Below are 15272 nucleotides of genomic sequence, written 5' to 3' on the forward strand. Positions count from 1 at the left end.
AGAAATTAGTGGTAAGGACTAGAAGGTAGTCTTTTTGGAATTCCTTTGAAGATCTCCTAATCCAAGAGTTATTTCTAACTGTAAAGCCTTGTCAGTATCTAAAATAAATAATAATTGGTTTTGTGTCTCTGAGAAATGACTGCTCACTTTAAAAATTCCGAAGGTTTATTAAACCATAACAAAATACAACAAAGGACTGAATAAGGAAAAAGGACAGTACTGGGAGCATGGAAATAAACTGCCATGTGCTCAACCACAGAATTGCTGCTCCACCTTTTATATGCCTGGGGGGGTTGCATCAGGCAACCCAGGCCCCTCCCAAAGTCTGTCAGTCAGCTCTTCTTCACCATCTACTAAAGTAGTGGAGACTACTTTCTTGCAACTTGATTGGAGGTCAGGTGTTGTCATGCCACATCCCTCCCAGCAACAAGCTTTTCCATTCCCAGCTGCCCCAGGCAAGGGACACATGTACACGCCTTCTCTCCACATGTCCCGGACAACGCAGGCTGTCCAGAGACAACAGCAAAGAGGGGGGAAAGGGGACCATGGGGAGAACAGCAGACATCTAAACAACAAACCACAATAGCATAAGCATGCATCAATAAAACTTTTCTTAACATACACACAATATTCATCCTCTAATTGCGAGAGCCAGTTATCATATTACCTGTCTGTAACATGTCCTGTCCAGTTTGTTGTTTCTGTTGCATCGTAGTTGAAATAGGTTGTAACTTGTGAGAAATGATTTTGTGACAATCAGCTGCTCTGTGATGTTGCTGATGCTGGACATGTATTTTCTTTTGATATCAAACACATGGGACTAGCATTTCAGTATTTCTTCCTAGTGATTGTAGCTGTAATTTGAATCCTTTAAATATGATGATTTCTCAAAAGCTGAAGTCCTAACTTCTTTACCTTTTTAATTAGAACAGAGGTAAAATTTATACTTTATTGGTCTAAAGTTTTGAGAATAGCTACATAGAGAAACATGCAGTTTATTAAAACAACTGTTACATGAAGGTGTCTTCAATTTTCTTTTAATTCTCAGGGCTCCTGTTACCCTGAGACTGCCTGGTCATGACTTCAGAAATCCAGGTCACAGGAGTCGGTGGTTCAAAAGGAAATAATTTATTGCATTATCAAAAATGCATACCCCTATTTTAAGTCACATGTTTCTTGTCGGGCTTTTCTTTTTTCCTCTGTGTACAGTATTAGGGATTGAGGTCACTGTTTCAAATGCACAGTTGAAACTTCTTAACCTGTTAGCAACAGTTATTTTTGGGTATTAGACATGGGCTAAAAGGACAGCATTGCTGTAAGTACTAAATACTAATCACAGGGGTAAGAAGACTGAAACATACTAATATTAAATGTCAGAGATTTTAATGTGCTGCAATGAGAGCTTGTTCTAAACTATACTTTTCTTTAAAAATGCCTATAATCGGAAACTTGAGAATGACCATGTTTCTTGCTGCTTGAGTACTTCTCTTTCATAAGTTTTTGATAAATGTACCTTTGGCTTAATGCCTTTTATGTGTGTGTGTTGTAGAGACACAGAGGTGTTATTTTTTACTATTTAAGTATGCATGAAGAAGGTTCACAATGAAGTACTGAGATGGGTAATAGGATTTGAAGGGCAACTTCTATATTGCTTGGTGTTTATGTTGTGTATTCTCTAAATGAGAATAAGAAAACAAGGTCTGTAAATTTCATATGGCTAGATATCCAAGCATTGCTACCACAGAACTAGTGTCAGGAAAGAAAATACTACAGCTCAGCTCTACAGTAAGTCTTCAGGTTTGATTAACTGCAGAACAATTCATATCACCAAATTGTGAGCCACAGCAAAGTCTGATGTTACAGAGTTACTACTGACCTTGTAAGCTTATAGAATGGAGAATGAATTGGGAAAGTTGATAAATGATATTTTCCTTAGAGTTCAGGAAGATCTGTGACATCATTCATAAAATGTTTTGATTTTAGATTTCTAGAATACTCTAGATTTAGAGTAGAAAACATACAAAGGCGTGTACATTACAGTATTGTACAGATGCTTAAGGAAACTGGTGACTTTTCAAAGGGTCTTGTGTCACCAAGGAGATCATGTGACTTTGAGGAACATGCAAAAAATTAGGCTCTAAGAAATGTTAAATTTAATTAGAAAATGGTACAAGCAGTCTAAAATTACGTGATTCAGGGTTGTTAGGATAGTTGTATTAGTGGGTATTAAAAATCCCCAAGGTTAGATATTAGTGTCTGAGAAGAAAATAATCTCAAGGGTAAAATTGGCAACTAAGTAGTTTATTCCCAGCCAGCAGCCAAGTTCCACACAGTTACTTGCTCATTCTCCACCAGCAGAATCAGGGAGAGAATTGGAGGGGTAAAAGCTAAAGGGTAGAAGTCTTGTCTTGAGACAGACAGTTTAATAGGGTAAGCAAAAATGGTGCACACCAGCAGAGCAAAACAAGGAATTAATTCAGTGCTTCCCCCAGGCAGGCAAGTAGTCTGAAATCCCTGGAGAGTGGGGTCCCATCATGCCTAATGGTGACTTGGGAGGACAAACAACATCACTTCAAATATGCCCTCTTCCTTCTTCTTCCCCCCTTCATATACTTTATCTCCTGAGCATTGGTGTCATATGGTCCAGAATCTCCCTTTGGTCAGCTGGGGTGACCTGTCCTGGCTGTGTCTCCTCCCAATCTCCCCTGCATCCCAACTTCCTTGTTATTGTAGCAGTGCAAAAGGCAGAAAAGGCGTTGTCTCTCTATAAGCCCTTCTCAGCAGTAACAAAAACATGTTGATATTATCAGCCTTGTGTTCAACACAAGTCCAAAAGATAACCCTATACTTCACACTGTGAAGAAAAATTAACTCTATCCCAGCTGAAACCAGGACAAACACATAACTAATAAAGTCTTCAGGAGTTTCCTGGTGATGTGGGAAGTCAAATGAAAGGAGAGTGTTTGTAATGATGACAGTATGAGTAGGGAATGTTCTGAAGTAAGGAAGATGTTAGTAGAAACACAAACTGGAAGGCTGTTAGTGTAACTGGGTGTGTGAATTGTAGTTTACTTGGCTATTGACAAGCTTCAATACTGTTACTGTAGACAGGTTTGTGTCAATATGAAAATATTTTAATAGCAATAAACTTCGAGTTTTTGCTTAGGATATGGAGGAAAGTGGACAGTTAGTGAAAAAAGAGTTTTATCAAGGAAAAGGAAGCAGAGTGGGGAATCCTTCTGTTGCAAAACTGATGCAAGCACTTCAGAGGAAGTCACTGTCATTTTTCTGATTTTAAAAGTGTACATGGAGATCAGTGAGTCATTTGCCCAAAATCTATCTGCTATGATGATAAGGACCCTGTATCATTAAATCCCACCACCACTCTGGCCAGCACTGTCTAGATGCAGGTATCTGTGGAGTTCACTTAAGTACACTGCCTGAAGCTGCAAGCAAATTGTTTGTGGTGGACAGCTGACACCATGAATAATCCTTTCAGCATGGAAAAAGTCACATACTGTTTACCTCTGTGAAAGTTGTGATCAGTTCTTAAGAGTTCCTAGGTACTGTAGTAATGTTGCAGAATATACTGCAAGAAGATGGACTTTTTCAGGTACTCTGAAAGATCTTTTGATTTTTTTCCCCCTGAGATTCAGACTATCATTGGAGCCAGTATGAGAACACTGAAAACAGTTAAAAACTCTAGTGTTTTCTGGCTGTGCATGTTCACTCTTGCACCATCTAGTTGCCATAATTATCCTTTCATGGGTCAGTATATAATGTGTACATACTAATTTTGAAGTAAGATGGGATCCAGAACAATGGCAGTGCTGTTGTTCCTCAGCCCCTATAAGAGATAATGGAAAAAATGATACGGTGAGTGATACGCTGCTGTAAGTGGGACAGAGCTTAAAATAAAAGTATGAAGTCTAATACGTAATGAGAAGTAGCCTTTAAAGCACAAATCCAGTTAGTTTATTTCAGAAGGGTCAAAGAGTAGAATTGTAATAGACCTGTGTAAAGAACAGGCATGTGCTTACCAGGCAGCCACTGTACTTCTGTGGTCTTCATAGATCAATTTGTCAGGACAATAGAGAAGTTCACAGCAAATTTCCTAGTTTCCTTTTTCCTAAAAAAGCATTTTAAACTGTTGGGATGTTTTAGGGTCTAAGGTGTGGTTTGCCCATTACCACATCATATTGAAGTGGCTATACTGACAAAGAAAGTAATACATATAGTTTGTAGGATTCTCTGCTGAAATCACATTGTGTTCTGAGACTTCCTGAACAGAGTGCTTTAGAGGTCTAGAAGAGTTTGAAGAATTATGGACTCCTGCTTTTGTCTTTGAAATTAACTAAAATTTCAGAATCTGAAAGATTTCTTCATGGTCAGAAGAAACAATTCTTTGATCATGGGCACATTGCATTCTAAACTGATAGATTTGTAAATTAAAAATGGTAACACAATTGTAAGTTGCTTTATTTCTGCAGCCATGGAGGCATGGTGTTTTTGTTTCTTCCCATATGCCTCTAATTCTTAGTTAACGTCATTAGCAAAGGACCCCTTGGTAGTCGAGGACATGACTGTTCATATTTTTAGGATTTTTTATGTGCTTATAAAAACAAAACAGGTGGATAAATACCCATTCAGTACCTTCAGTGCTAAAATTAGACAAAGATTCATGAGACCACTTGATTGCCAACTTTTTTTTTTGAACTTAGATTTTAATTTAAAGGAAAAATTATCTGGTGATCCGTATTTCACATTAGAAAAGAGATCTTGGTTGTAAGAGATTAAAGTTGAAGAGGAAAAAAGAAGAGAGCTATATACTTAAAAAGGAAAAATAACTAGATTTGCCAGCTTTAACTTCTATGCACTTTTTAATATTTCTTTTTTCAGAGGAAGGCATATTCTCATGTGTGTTTGATATATATTACGAGAAGATGTGGAAGGAGGTGTGCGTGGGGGAATATGCCTGAGGTATAATCAGGAGACTGCAAAGAACTCAGATTTTTATTTTATTAGTGAATAAATGGGGTTTTTTTATGTTCTTTGAAAACAAGGAACAACACAGGATTTGACAGTCTTATCAAACCTTCCCCCTCTGTGATAGAACTGTGTTTACTGCTAAAATTTTTGATATCTGGATGGAGCTAACAGTTTATCCAAGGAAAGGATTCCTTCATGTGCATGCTCATCTATTTACAACTCTTCCCAGATGGGTTGCAGCCCCGGGCCCTTTCCTTAGCTGTGAAGTTGGAGTTGGTACTGTTGCCGTACTTGAAAATACGTTCATTCATTCTCAGTGAGTTTCATAGGTAGAGGTTTTTAAGCGATCTGATATTTAAGAGGTTTTTTTTTTGGTAGTTTTTTAGGTTTTTTTTATACTGATGTGAATGAGAAGCATATTCATGTTTCCTGTAAAATATAAAATACCTGCAGAGGATGAGAAAATAATGTTCTCTTCTTGCATAGTTTAATAAAATTTCATCTGAAGTTTGGGGAACTTCTGTGTTAGCAACTTAAAAGTGCCTGCTTTTCATCAGTGGTCCTCAAGTGCTCACATGCAATACACCTAAAAGTTGAAGCCAGTGTGTAACAGATACTCAGGTTGCTTTTCCACTATCAAACAACTATGTTATATATTTGAGACATTTCTGAAACGACTTACTGCAAAGCACTTTTTCAACTGTGGCATAAATACTGATGTTTGGTGTCACTGAGAACTTCTAAATTTTGATCTGAATTTGAGGTTTTGTCAAGAGTTCAGCTTCTGAAATTTCATCATAAAAAGCATCGTACCACAGTTGACCCTTTATGTGTGATACCGTATTTGACCCTGTATGTGGGGTAAGAGCAGTAGTGAAAAAGTGAAAGTTTGGCAGCATCAGCAGCATCATGATGGAAGTCTATTTTCATAGTAAATTCAAGAAAAATTATGTGTGCTAATGAAAATTAAATGTAGTATGTGGTTTTTTTCATCAGTAACTGAACCCTTCCTGAATATAGCCATTTAAATGAAAAAACAGATTAATTTAGCAGGGCTTACAGTGAAGTATGTGTATAAACTGTGGTTGATGTGAACAAAATTAATGGTGATACTACTTTAAAGTAACCTCTATTTATTTTCTTCCTGTTTCAGATTTGTACTATGGTGGAGAAGCTTTCTCTGTAGAGCAGCCACAGTCTTTCACTTGTCCTTATTGTGGGAAAATGGGTTATACGGAAACATCTCTTCAAGAACATGTTACTTCTGAGCATGCAGAAACATCAACAGAAGTGGTAAGAAGCCTCAGAACTTGCTTTAATGGTGGAAATACAATTTAAATAATATCATTTCTGAAAAATTGTCTTCCTGTTCTTTCTTGAAGCATGTATTCATTTAAATGCTTTGTCCAGAGAGAAAGTACATACATTTGAGAATGACATCAAAATTCTTCTATGATTTATGGGTATCATAATATAATGAGCTTGCTTCCTTCTTTTAGAGTTTTTTTGTTGTCTTGATACAAAGGCTGCCATATTTAGGAGATTGTTATACTGTAAGACAAAATTTAGAAAGTTGTCGCAGTTATTCTGTCTAGCTGTGTCTCCCTTTTCATAATTAGTGCATAATTTTTCTGCAAGCTTACAGCTATTGCGGTCTTTTGTAACTGTAAGAGAGAGGAAGACATGCAGATGGTTTATGTTTTCTAATAGCTTTTTTAATGGACTTCTTATTTTATGCAGTGGAATTCTATAATTGTTTTAAAACTACTCTTGTCAAAGCAGGGGGTTTTCCCCCATCCCTAACTATTATGTGGTTTAAAATGCACTTCTTAAACAAGTTTCAACAGAAATACTTTAATTGGAGATGTTAACTCTCACTGTCTTGATTAACCTTGGGAATAGGAGAAACTGGGTTAGCAATTTAGCAGAATGACATGGAGGGTGCTGTTCTGTGGTTAACTGTTTTACCCTAGACCCCTTGGAAAAAAATGATGCTTGAAGTGGATTACTCATCACTGATACATTGTGTGAAAATAGTAATAAATATGTTCTCTATTCTAATCTTCTAGTTTTCTTAATTTTTAAAGAATTCTGTGGAAGAAAATGAATGACTCTTCAAACATAATAAGGAACTTGGGTGAAGAGGTGATGTGGAAGGGTGTTTGTTCACATTTTTGGGGACTCAAAGATGTTATGATCTTTCTTAAAAAGACAGGAAGTGATTACTTCACAATCAGTTGCACTGTGGTGTATTATTTAACTCAGTGGCACACTGCAATTTTTCTGAGTTTTTCTTAAACTTTTCAACTTTCAAACATAGCATCAACCATTGAAAGTTCTGCGTTCGGATGACTTTTATTTTGTTTGGTGGCTTGGTATTGCAATTCTGATTTGCACCACTTGATGTCAGTAGTATGTTCCTAACACTGAGTGTTCACAGATCCCGGGTTTTTAGACTTGTCATGCCCTTGTTTGCAGTTTTGACTTCTAGAACCCCACACATAAAGCCTAAATTTGTGATTCTTGACAGCTGCTACTCTGGTAAATCCTGAAAGAGTTATATGTGTAAAAAAAAAAAATCCCACAAAACTTTTCTTCTTATGCATTAGTCTGCAACACTGATGTATCATTGTTCCAAACAATGATAAAGGACAATATTTTAATCCTTGAATATGATTGTTACTGTTTGTGCTAAGTTCTGAATCTGACATTTGTGATAAATGTTTAGTGTGCATGCACAAAAAATTATTTGGGTACTGTACCCTTTTTGGGATTGTGAAGCCTACAAGACTAGTAAAGAGGAAAATATTATGGATTCTAAATGTTGTGGTTATAGGCTTTCAGACAGTTACTTATGTTTAGATACTGAGCTTGTAGTCATTTGAGTATCACCTTCCAAAGATGTGTTTTATGTTAGACATGTGTTTTTAGGGATGTAAGGGAGCTTTACAGGAACAAAATTATTTATATTTTAAAGGCTTTTTGCCCCCAGTTTTTCAAAGAATAAGCAAAAAAATTTTACATCTGTTAAATTTTGCTATTTTTATATTCAGAGTGATGCAGATAAGTTTACTTTCTGCTGATTTTTCTCAGGTATAGGCATTGATAAGTACAACAGGTAGGTTGTTAGGTATCTGCAGGCAGGAATCACAGTCTGAATGAGATTGAAAGGGACCTCTGGAGGTCATCTTGAGCAGAATCATGTACCAGCTGATTGCTCAGGACCATGTCCACACAGTTCTTTAATAGTGACTCCACAGTTAATTCTCAGGATAACTTGTGCCAGTGATCATTGATCCTCACAGTAAAAAATGTTTCAGTGGTTCCTGATGTTTATGAGGAAGCTCCGTGTACCCACTGTCCCTCTTCCCGTCACTGCATGGCTCCATCATCCTTTCAGGTTCCCTTCAGGTATTCATGGACATTCCTAAGATCCGTCCCCCATTACTCTACCTTTCTCCAGGCTGAGCAGTTCCCTCTTTCTCAGCCTTTCCTCCTTTCCTCTTTGTAACCTTCTGTTGAGCTTTTTTCAGTGTGTGCATGTGTGGAGCTGAAAACTGGGCACTGGTGCTGGGTGAAGGTGAAGGATCACAATCCTTGTCTTGCTGCCAGCTCTGTGTTCAATGTAGCCCAAAATACCACTGGCTTTCTTTGCTACAAGAGCTGGCCTGGACTCCACCAGGACCCCAGGTCCTTTGCTGCAAAGCTGTGTTTCATATGACTGGCCTCCAGTGTGTGCTGATTCCTGGGGCTATTCCTGCTCAGGTGCAAGATGTTGTGCTTCCCTTTCATGAGGTTCCTGTTGTCCCATTTCTTCCGTTTTTTAATGTCATTCTAAATGGCAGCACAGCTCCCTAGTGTATCAGCCACTCCTCCTAGTTTTATATAATCAGCAGAATTCCAACTGATCAGCACCCTCTGAGCCCATCCACTGAGAGAGTTTTCACTCCACCTCACTCTCTGCTTATTCAGCCTGAGCATCAACAACTTACCTTTAAGCATCCTGTGAGAGACAGTGTCAGTGGTCTTACTTCAAGTCCAGGTAGGCAATTTCCCCTACTCTTCAGTCATCTACCAGTCCAGATGCTTCAGCATTGAAGTTTATGAAATTGGTGAAGCGTGTCTTCCCCTTTATGAAGCCAGTGCTGACTGCTGTTGATGATTTTCTTGTCTTTAATAGTGCCTAAAAATAGTTAACAATAGTTTCTTTGCTTTCCCAGAGATCAGAGCAAAATGACTGTAGTTCAGCCTGTAGTTCCCTAGGTCCTCCTCTTATATGCCTGTCTTTAAGATAGGAGTGAAATTTGCTTTACTTCAGTCCTCAGGCACCATGATAGTTCAGAGATTGAGAAGAGGCTCACAGTGGCATCTTGCCAGCTTCGTCAGCACCTCTTGGTGCATCACACTCATCACACCCTGTGGGCTTAAGTATTCCATTTCATGTAAGTATTCTGCAGAGTAATCCTCTTCCAGCAGGGGAATGTCCTCACTCCTCCAGACTTTACCCCTGCTCTCTGGGGCCTGGAATTGCTAAAGACCAGTCTTGCCAGTAAAGACCATAGCAAAGGAGGTATTCAGTACTTCAAGCTTTTCTGTGTCCTGTATAACTAGGACTCAAATCTTCTGAGCAATGGGCCCACATTTTCCCTAGTTATGTTTTTATTTCCTATGCACTTCTAGAAGACCTTCTTGTTACCTTGGACATTACTTGCCTGATTCAGTTCCATTTGGGCTTTAGCTTTTGCTTATGTTGCTCTGTGATGATCAGATAATGTTTATGGTAGGCTACACTATGGCTTACCCTAGGAGGGTAACCTCTATATGTTCTGGTTTTGTGTTTGAGTTTGTCCAGGAGTGTCTTGATCATCTGTATAGGCCTCCTAGCATTTTTGCCTAACTTCATGTTCAGTGGGATGGAGAACTCTTGAGTTTGGGTGGGAATGATCTTTCAATATTGACAGGCTTTCTTGGGACCCATTTACTCTCCAGGTTCATACCCCATGGGACTCCTCTGAGCAGATATTTTGAGAGGCTGAAGTTTGCTTTGCTGAGGTCCAAGGGCATGAGCTTGTCTTTGATCTTCTTCCCTGCCCTCATGATCTCAAACTGCACTATGTCAAGGTCACTGCAGCCAAGGCTTTCTTTGGCTCTCACATCCCAACTGAGCCCCTCCTTGTGGGTACTTATGAAGTCCCGTATAGCACTTCTCTTCATGTACTCTTTTGTCACTTAGAGGAGGAAGTTACCCTGAGAGGACTCCAGGAATCTCTTGGATTGCAGTCACACTGCTGTTGTCCTTCCAGCAGATACTGGAGTGGTTGAAGACCTCCACGAGGATCACACCTGCAAGTGTGAGGCAGTTGCTCTATGTCTCAAGAGGGCCTGATCTGTTCCTCATGGTCAGGTGGTCTATAGTAGACATGCCCTGTAACATCCTCTTTGCCTGTTCTCTTCTTAATTCCAGCCTGTAAGATCTCCATCAGGTCATCTTTCATTTAGACAGTGCTTTTAATGCACCCCAGCTGCTGTCTCACTTAAAGGGCAAGCCTCCCTTCCTGTTTATAAAGAGCCCTCTTCCTCTTCTAAAGAACCAGTATTTCTTCACCCATATAATGTCTAGGGACAATGGTTAGAGTTGTAAGGCAGAGGAATCTGGGAATCAGTATGATGATTGTTTTTGTTGGTGTTGAAGTTTCAGGTTAGTTGGACTGGTCCAGATAAAATGCAGTGCTCAACTAGAAGTCTGCTAGCATTGTAAATAAAAACAGATTTAGTAAACTTCATAAAATGCTATCTCTTCAGTCTTGTTTCATAACGGAGATGCTAATTGTCTGCTATTACATTGCATTGCAGCAGCTTTCTCACCTTTGGGAAGGCAGTAATTAGGCTCCTTGTAAATGAATTGTAAGAACTCTTGTTGTTGATACTTCAGTGGTAAAACTGGGGAGAGCTTTTTCTTGCAGTAATGAAATGGACAGTCTGAGACAATCTCAATGTCCCTGTTCATCCTCTAAGATCCCAGTGACTCTTGTTGAGGTTACAGAAGTGCTGTCACTTAAAGTGGTTACTATGTATGTAAATGGGGAAGTAGCGATAGTACAAGCACAATTCTGGAAACTGGCAGAATGTTCTGTGGGTGGGATTGACTTAGGCCTTTAGAGTCATCATTCAGGGTTACATGATGATTTCTTAATACAAATGCTCATAAATTCAAGAGAAAATTCTGACAACATTTGCCTTCCGTCTGCACCATTTGTTCATGCATGTTATAATTAACAATGACTTTTAGCTGTGTCACGCTTAATCAGTGACCCAGCAGTCTTTGTTGTGGCTCTGTCAAAGCTTATGCTTAACTAAATTGTTGTTTGTGCATAACAGTACTTCAGTAACTTTCCCTAGTCAATAGTTCTTGAAAGTTTAGTTGATATTTAGAATTAGGATTTGGATACTTTGATTCCTTCTTACTCAATATTTGTTATAACCTTTTCTTAACTGATGTTTTTCTGAGGTTTGAGTATATTCACAAATATGTGCAGTTTATATCATCTTTGTCATATTAACAAAGAACTTTCTGGTGATTTCCTGCTTTGAGGAGTGGGTTGTTCTTATGTTGGGTTTCTGCTTCCTCAGTGTAGCTTAAATAAAAGAAGATTGCTTTGAAGGTCTTGCATTCTCTTGATATGAGAAGTTCAAGCAGCTGTAATGAACTTTAGGGAATTCAGAATCATCTGTCCAATACACCTCCATTTCTATATCTTTACAGGGTAGCTTTGATATGTTGGCATAGCTAAGTATTTATTTTATTATGTTGTGATAAGATATGCCCAGTAGTGCATTTGCTTGGCCTCTGTAGTGGTGAAAAATGCTGAACATTGAAAATTAAAGGGGTGGAATTGTACCAAAAAGCTTTTAATATGCCTGGTTTTCTTTTCAGAACTGGCCACTAAAATTAAAGTGGAATTAGATGCAGCAGTTCCTGTCTAAAGCAGCTGAGATTTTACAATAAACTTATTTCAAGACCTTGTTCTTACCGCCATGAGAGTACAACAGATGTGTGCTCTTTTATACAGGTTTTCTTAATGCTCATGGTCTTTTGAGATCTATATTCAACAGCTTAAGTATACACATGAAAAATGAAAGAAAAATGGAAGATGCTGTTTGTGGAGTCATTCAAAGAACAAGTCATAATTATGACAGTAGTGGTAATGTTTGCCTGCTTATTTAACTGTACTTCAGTTAAAAAAAGAAAACAAACAAAACCTGCCAACCAAAAACTGTGAAGTGGTGGGAGGGGAAGCCCCAAAATCAAAGAGTGACCTCTGTACCTGCTTTCAAAATACTGTTGTGGAGAGGGGTATGGAGACCAGCCCTTCTCTGCCAAACATACACTGCCTGAGTGGGATAGATTCAGTTTGATACTTAGCAAATACGGGTAGTTTCATTCTGATTCCTCTGCTGGGATGAGTGTCAAGCAGGCAAATAGCATTCCTGTATGATTCAACTCTACTGTCTGTGGCAGAATTGGCATGCAAAAATACTAACTTTCAAGACATTGCAAATTGATTTTGAGAATGGTAGCTCTGGTTTTCTGAAATTCATAAAATAAAAGATGACTAAATTAGTGTCTGCACTTCTTTAATTTTTCTGTTTAGTGAATACACTGTTTAGTGTATACACTGATAGTGAATACACTGATATCCAGGTGTTTGTGAATCCAAAATGTATTTTAAAGCATAAGAGCCAGTGTCTAATTATTGACTTGATACAAGTTCTGATTCTTATAATATTTATAAAGTTGGGTTTTTTCCTTGCTTTGTCATTTCAGATTTGTCCAATATGTGCAGCATTGCCTGGAGGGGATCCGAATCACGTAACAGATGACTTTGCAGCTCATCTTACACTGGAACACAGAGCTCCTAGAGATTTAATATCCTTTCCAATTTGAGGCAAAGAGGCTAGACTGTTTCACCTAGTAGTCATGGTGACTTGGTTTTATTTTTATAGTCCAAGGGTCATATTCTGGATTTCCTGGAACTTAGGTTGCTAAAGATACGTATGACAAAAATAAAAAGGATTGTCTGCTAGTTTAAAAAAATGTAACTCTCAGACTGTGCACAGACTTGTAGGTATACCTGAGAGTGTTTTTTTTTGCTCTAACAGCAGAAACATTTAAAGAATTTTGACATACAGAGGGTTTTTCTACTTGTACTGTGTTTTATCCTGCCTCATGATTACTCTTGGTGCTCTTTTACATATCAAGATGCAGTGCTGCATATATTTATGACATAAAGATGATTCAAGCATAACTGCTTGTAACAAAAGATTGTGAAGTTGTTTAACTACTTTTAACACAATCTTTTAATAATATAATTTTGTAGTGCTACTGACATTTTGTAATATAACTCAGAAAACCTTCAGATTTTCTGGGAAATAGGATGTTGTCCTTCAGTTACCTTAGCAGCCAGTTACGGACATTTATCTGTGCTTGATGGCTGAAGAGCTGGAACTGTTGGGATTTTTTTATCAGTGTTACAGGAATATTTGTCTCCTTTAAAATTTTTTTATCCTCCCTGCGATTAACTGATAAAATATCTTTTGCTTTAGGCTTTTATTTAATGACATGCAAGCTTATGTAACATCCCTACAGTAAGTAATCTCTGAATTATTCATTTGTGTCTCATTTAAACAAACAGAAAAAATTACTACATTATAACTTTGATAGTGGCTTTTTTGTTCAGAAATTTTTAAAAAGGAACAAAGAATAATGTAAGCTCAAGTAGTTGGGGAAAAGAAATCCAAGCCGTATCAAACAGAATTAATTACAGTAATAGAAGGGAAACAGCATTTGAGGTGATGGCTCCACATAACACAGTTATGATTGTATTTGATTGTGTTTAAGTTTGTTAGTATTAACATGGTTTAAGTCAGGACAGACTAAATGCGCAGGTTATTTACTATGCAATAATTGGATCAGTATAAAGGAGTTTGCTTGTAGATTGACTTTGTGAAAGGTGAATGGTGAAAAAGTGATAAAAAAACAGGTACAAAGTCAGATGAAAGCAGTTACCAATACTTGCCTTTCTCAGGGACAGGAGAAGAGCGCTCAGCACTGGGGAGGAGCAGGGTGCTGAATGCATTGGCTTTGGCCGTGGGAGCTTGATCCCAGGCATCCCTGTGGTCCTTAGTGGCCAGGAGTCATGCCATCCTCTCTTTCCAGAGGAGGTAGGATAAGATTGATGAGGGGAGAATATCTTTCAGACCACTGGATTTTCCTGGCCTTTGGACAGCCTTGAAATGTTGCTTGATGGCTGATGTCGTTTGTGTCATTTTAGTTCTGCTCATTGTACAAACTCTTGAGATTTTCATAGCACCTGCCTAATTAGGCTTTTTCTAACAAGAATTACATAACTACATAGCAGTGTGCCAGAGTTCTAACTGTGGGCTTCCAACATTGGCTTAACTGTAAGACAGGTAGTTTAAATTTTCCCAGCTACAGAATGAAATTAATTTCCTACTGAAATGCACAAGATACTTGATTAGAATTCAGGCTACTGATGCATTTTCTCCCCAGAGATGCCACCAGATGACTTTTACTCAGGGAATGTTTGAGCCAGAAAAGACAATCTTTTTTCAAATACAGAATAAGGTTTTCAGTATAAGTCATCCCAAAATGGATCTATTTTGGGAATACAATGCCCATGATTAAAGATTGTACCTGTAGAATTTCCTGCTTGTACTCTATTGTGTTGGTGTCCAATGTTGTCAAATTTCCAATACCTGATAAGAAGTATCTTGAAGTGACTATTTGACATTGGACACTACATCATATCTCGCAGCAGGGAGATCTAAGGCAGGAAAAAAAGGAAGAGAAGATGCCCTTTTTCACTCAGGGTCTGGCAGTGTAGGAAATAAGAACCATCACTCTTTGATACACCATTATATTGCTGAATATGAAATTGAAGCTGTACAGAACAATTCTCCATGCCCTGCAATTGTCTTCATGTACAAAAAGGAGGTAGAGAAGACTCTTGGCTTGCACTTCTTCTAGAGTAAAAATTTATTTTGCAGTTTGAGGTAAGCTTTTGCTGTTGGATTTGCTGCAGTTCTGAGGGGTGGCCTTACCCACCAGCTATTAATTAGACATGTTCGGTTAATTTGGTTTTTTTGTGTTTTTTTTTTTTTTTTCCTAAAATTGTCCCAAAACACTGCATGTGTTTCTTACTACAAACTCTGTGCAGCTATTGCAAGGTGTGTCATTTATTCCTACAGTCTGTGGACAGCTC

At 38.1% G+C, this 15272-nt stretch overlaps 1 protein-coding gene across 1 annotated transcript in view; it reads left to right on the forward strand.

Moving 5' to 3' along the window:
• The window catches only part of KCMF1 (potassium channel modulatory factor 1), a 44148-nt gene that overhangs the window by 23305 nt on the left and 5571 nt on the right, over positions 1–15272 (forward strand). The window contains 2 exon segments of the mRNA XM_054003203.1: positions 6143–6282; positions 12815–12916. Of these exon segments, the coding sequence (XP_053859178.1) occupies positions 6143–6282; positions 12815–12916 (242 nt within the window).

Source organism: Vidua macroura, chromosome Z (assembly GCF_024509145.1).
Source record: "Vidua macroura isolate BioBank_ID:100142 chromosome Z, ASM2450914v1, whole genome shotgun sequence".
In the NCBI taxonomy this organism is placed as follows: Eukaryota; Metazoa; Chordata; class Aves; order Passeriformes; family Viduidae; genus Vidua; species Vidua macroura.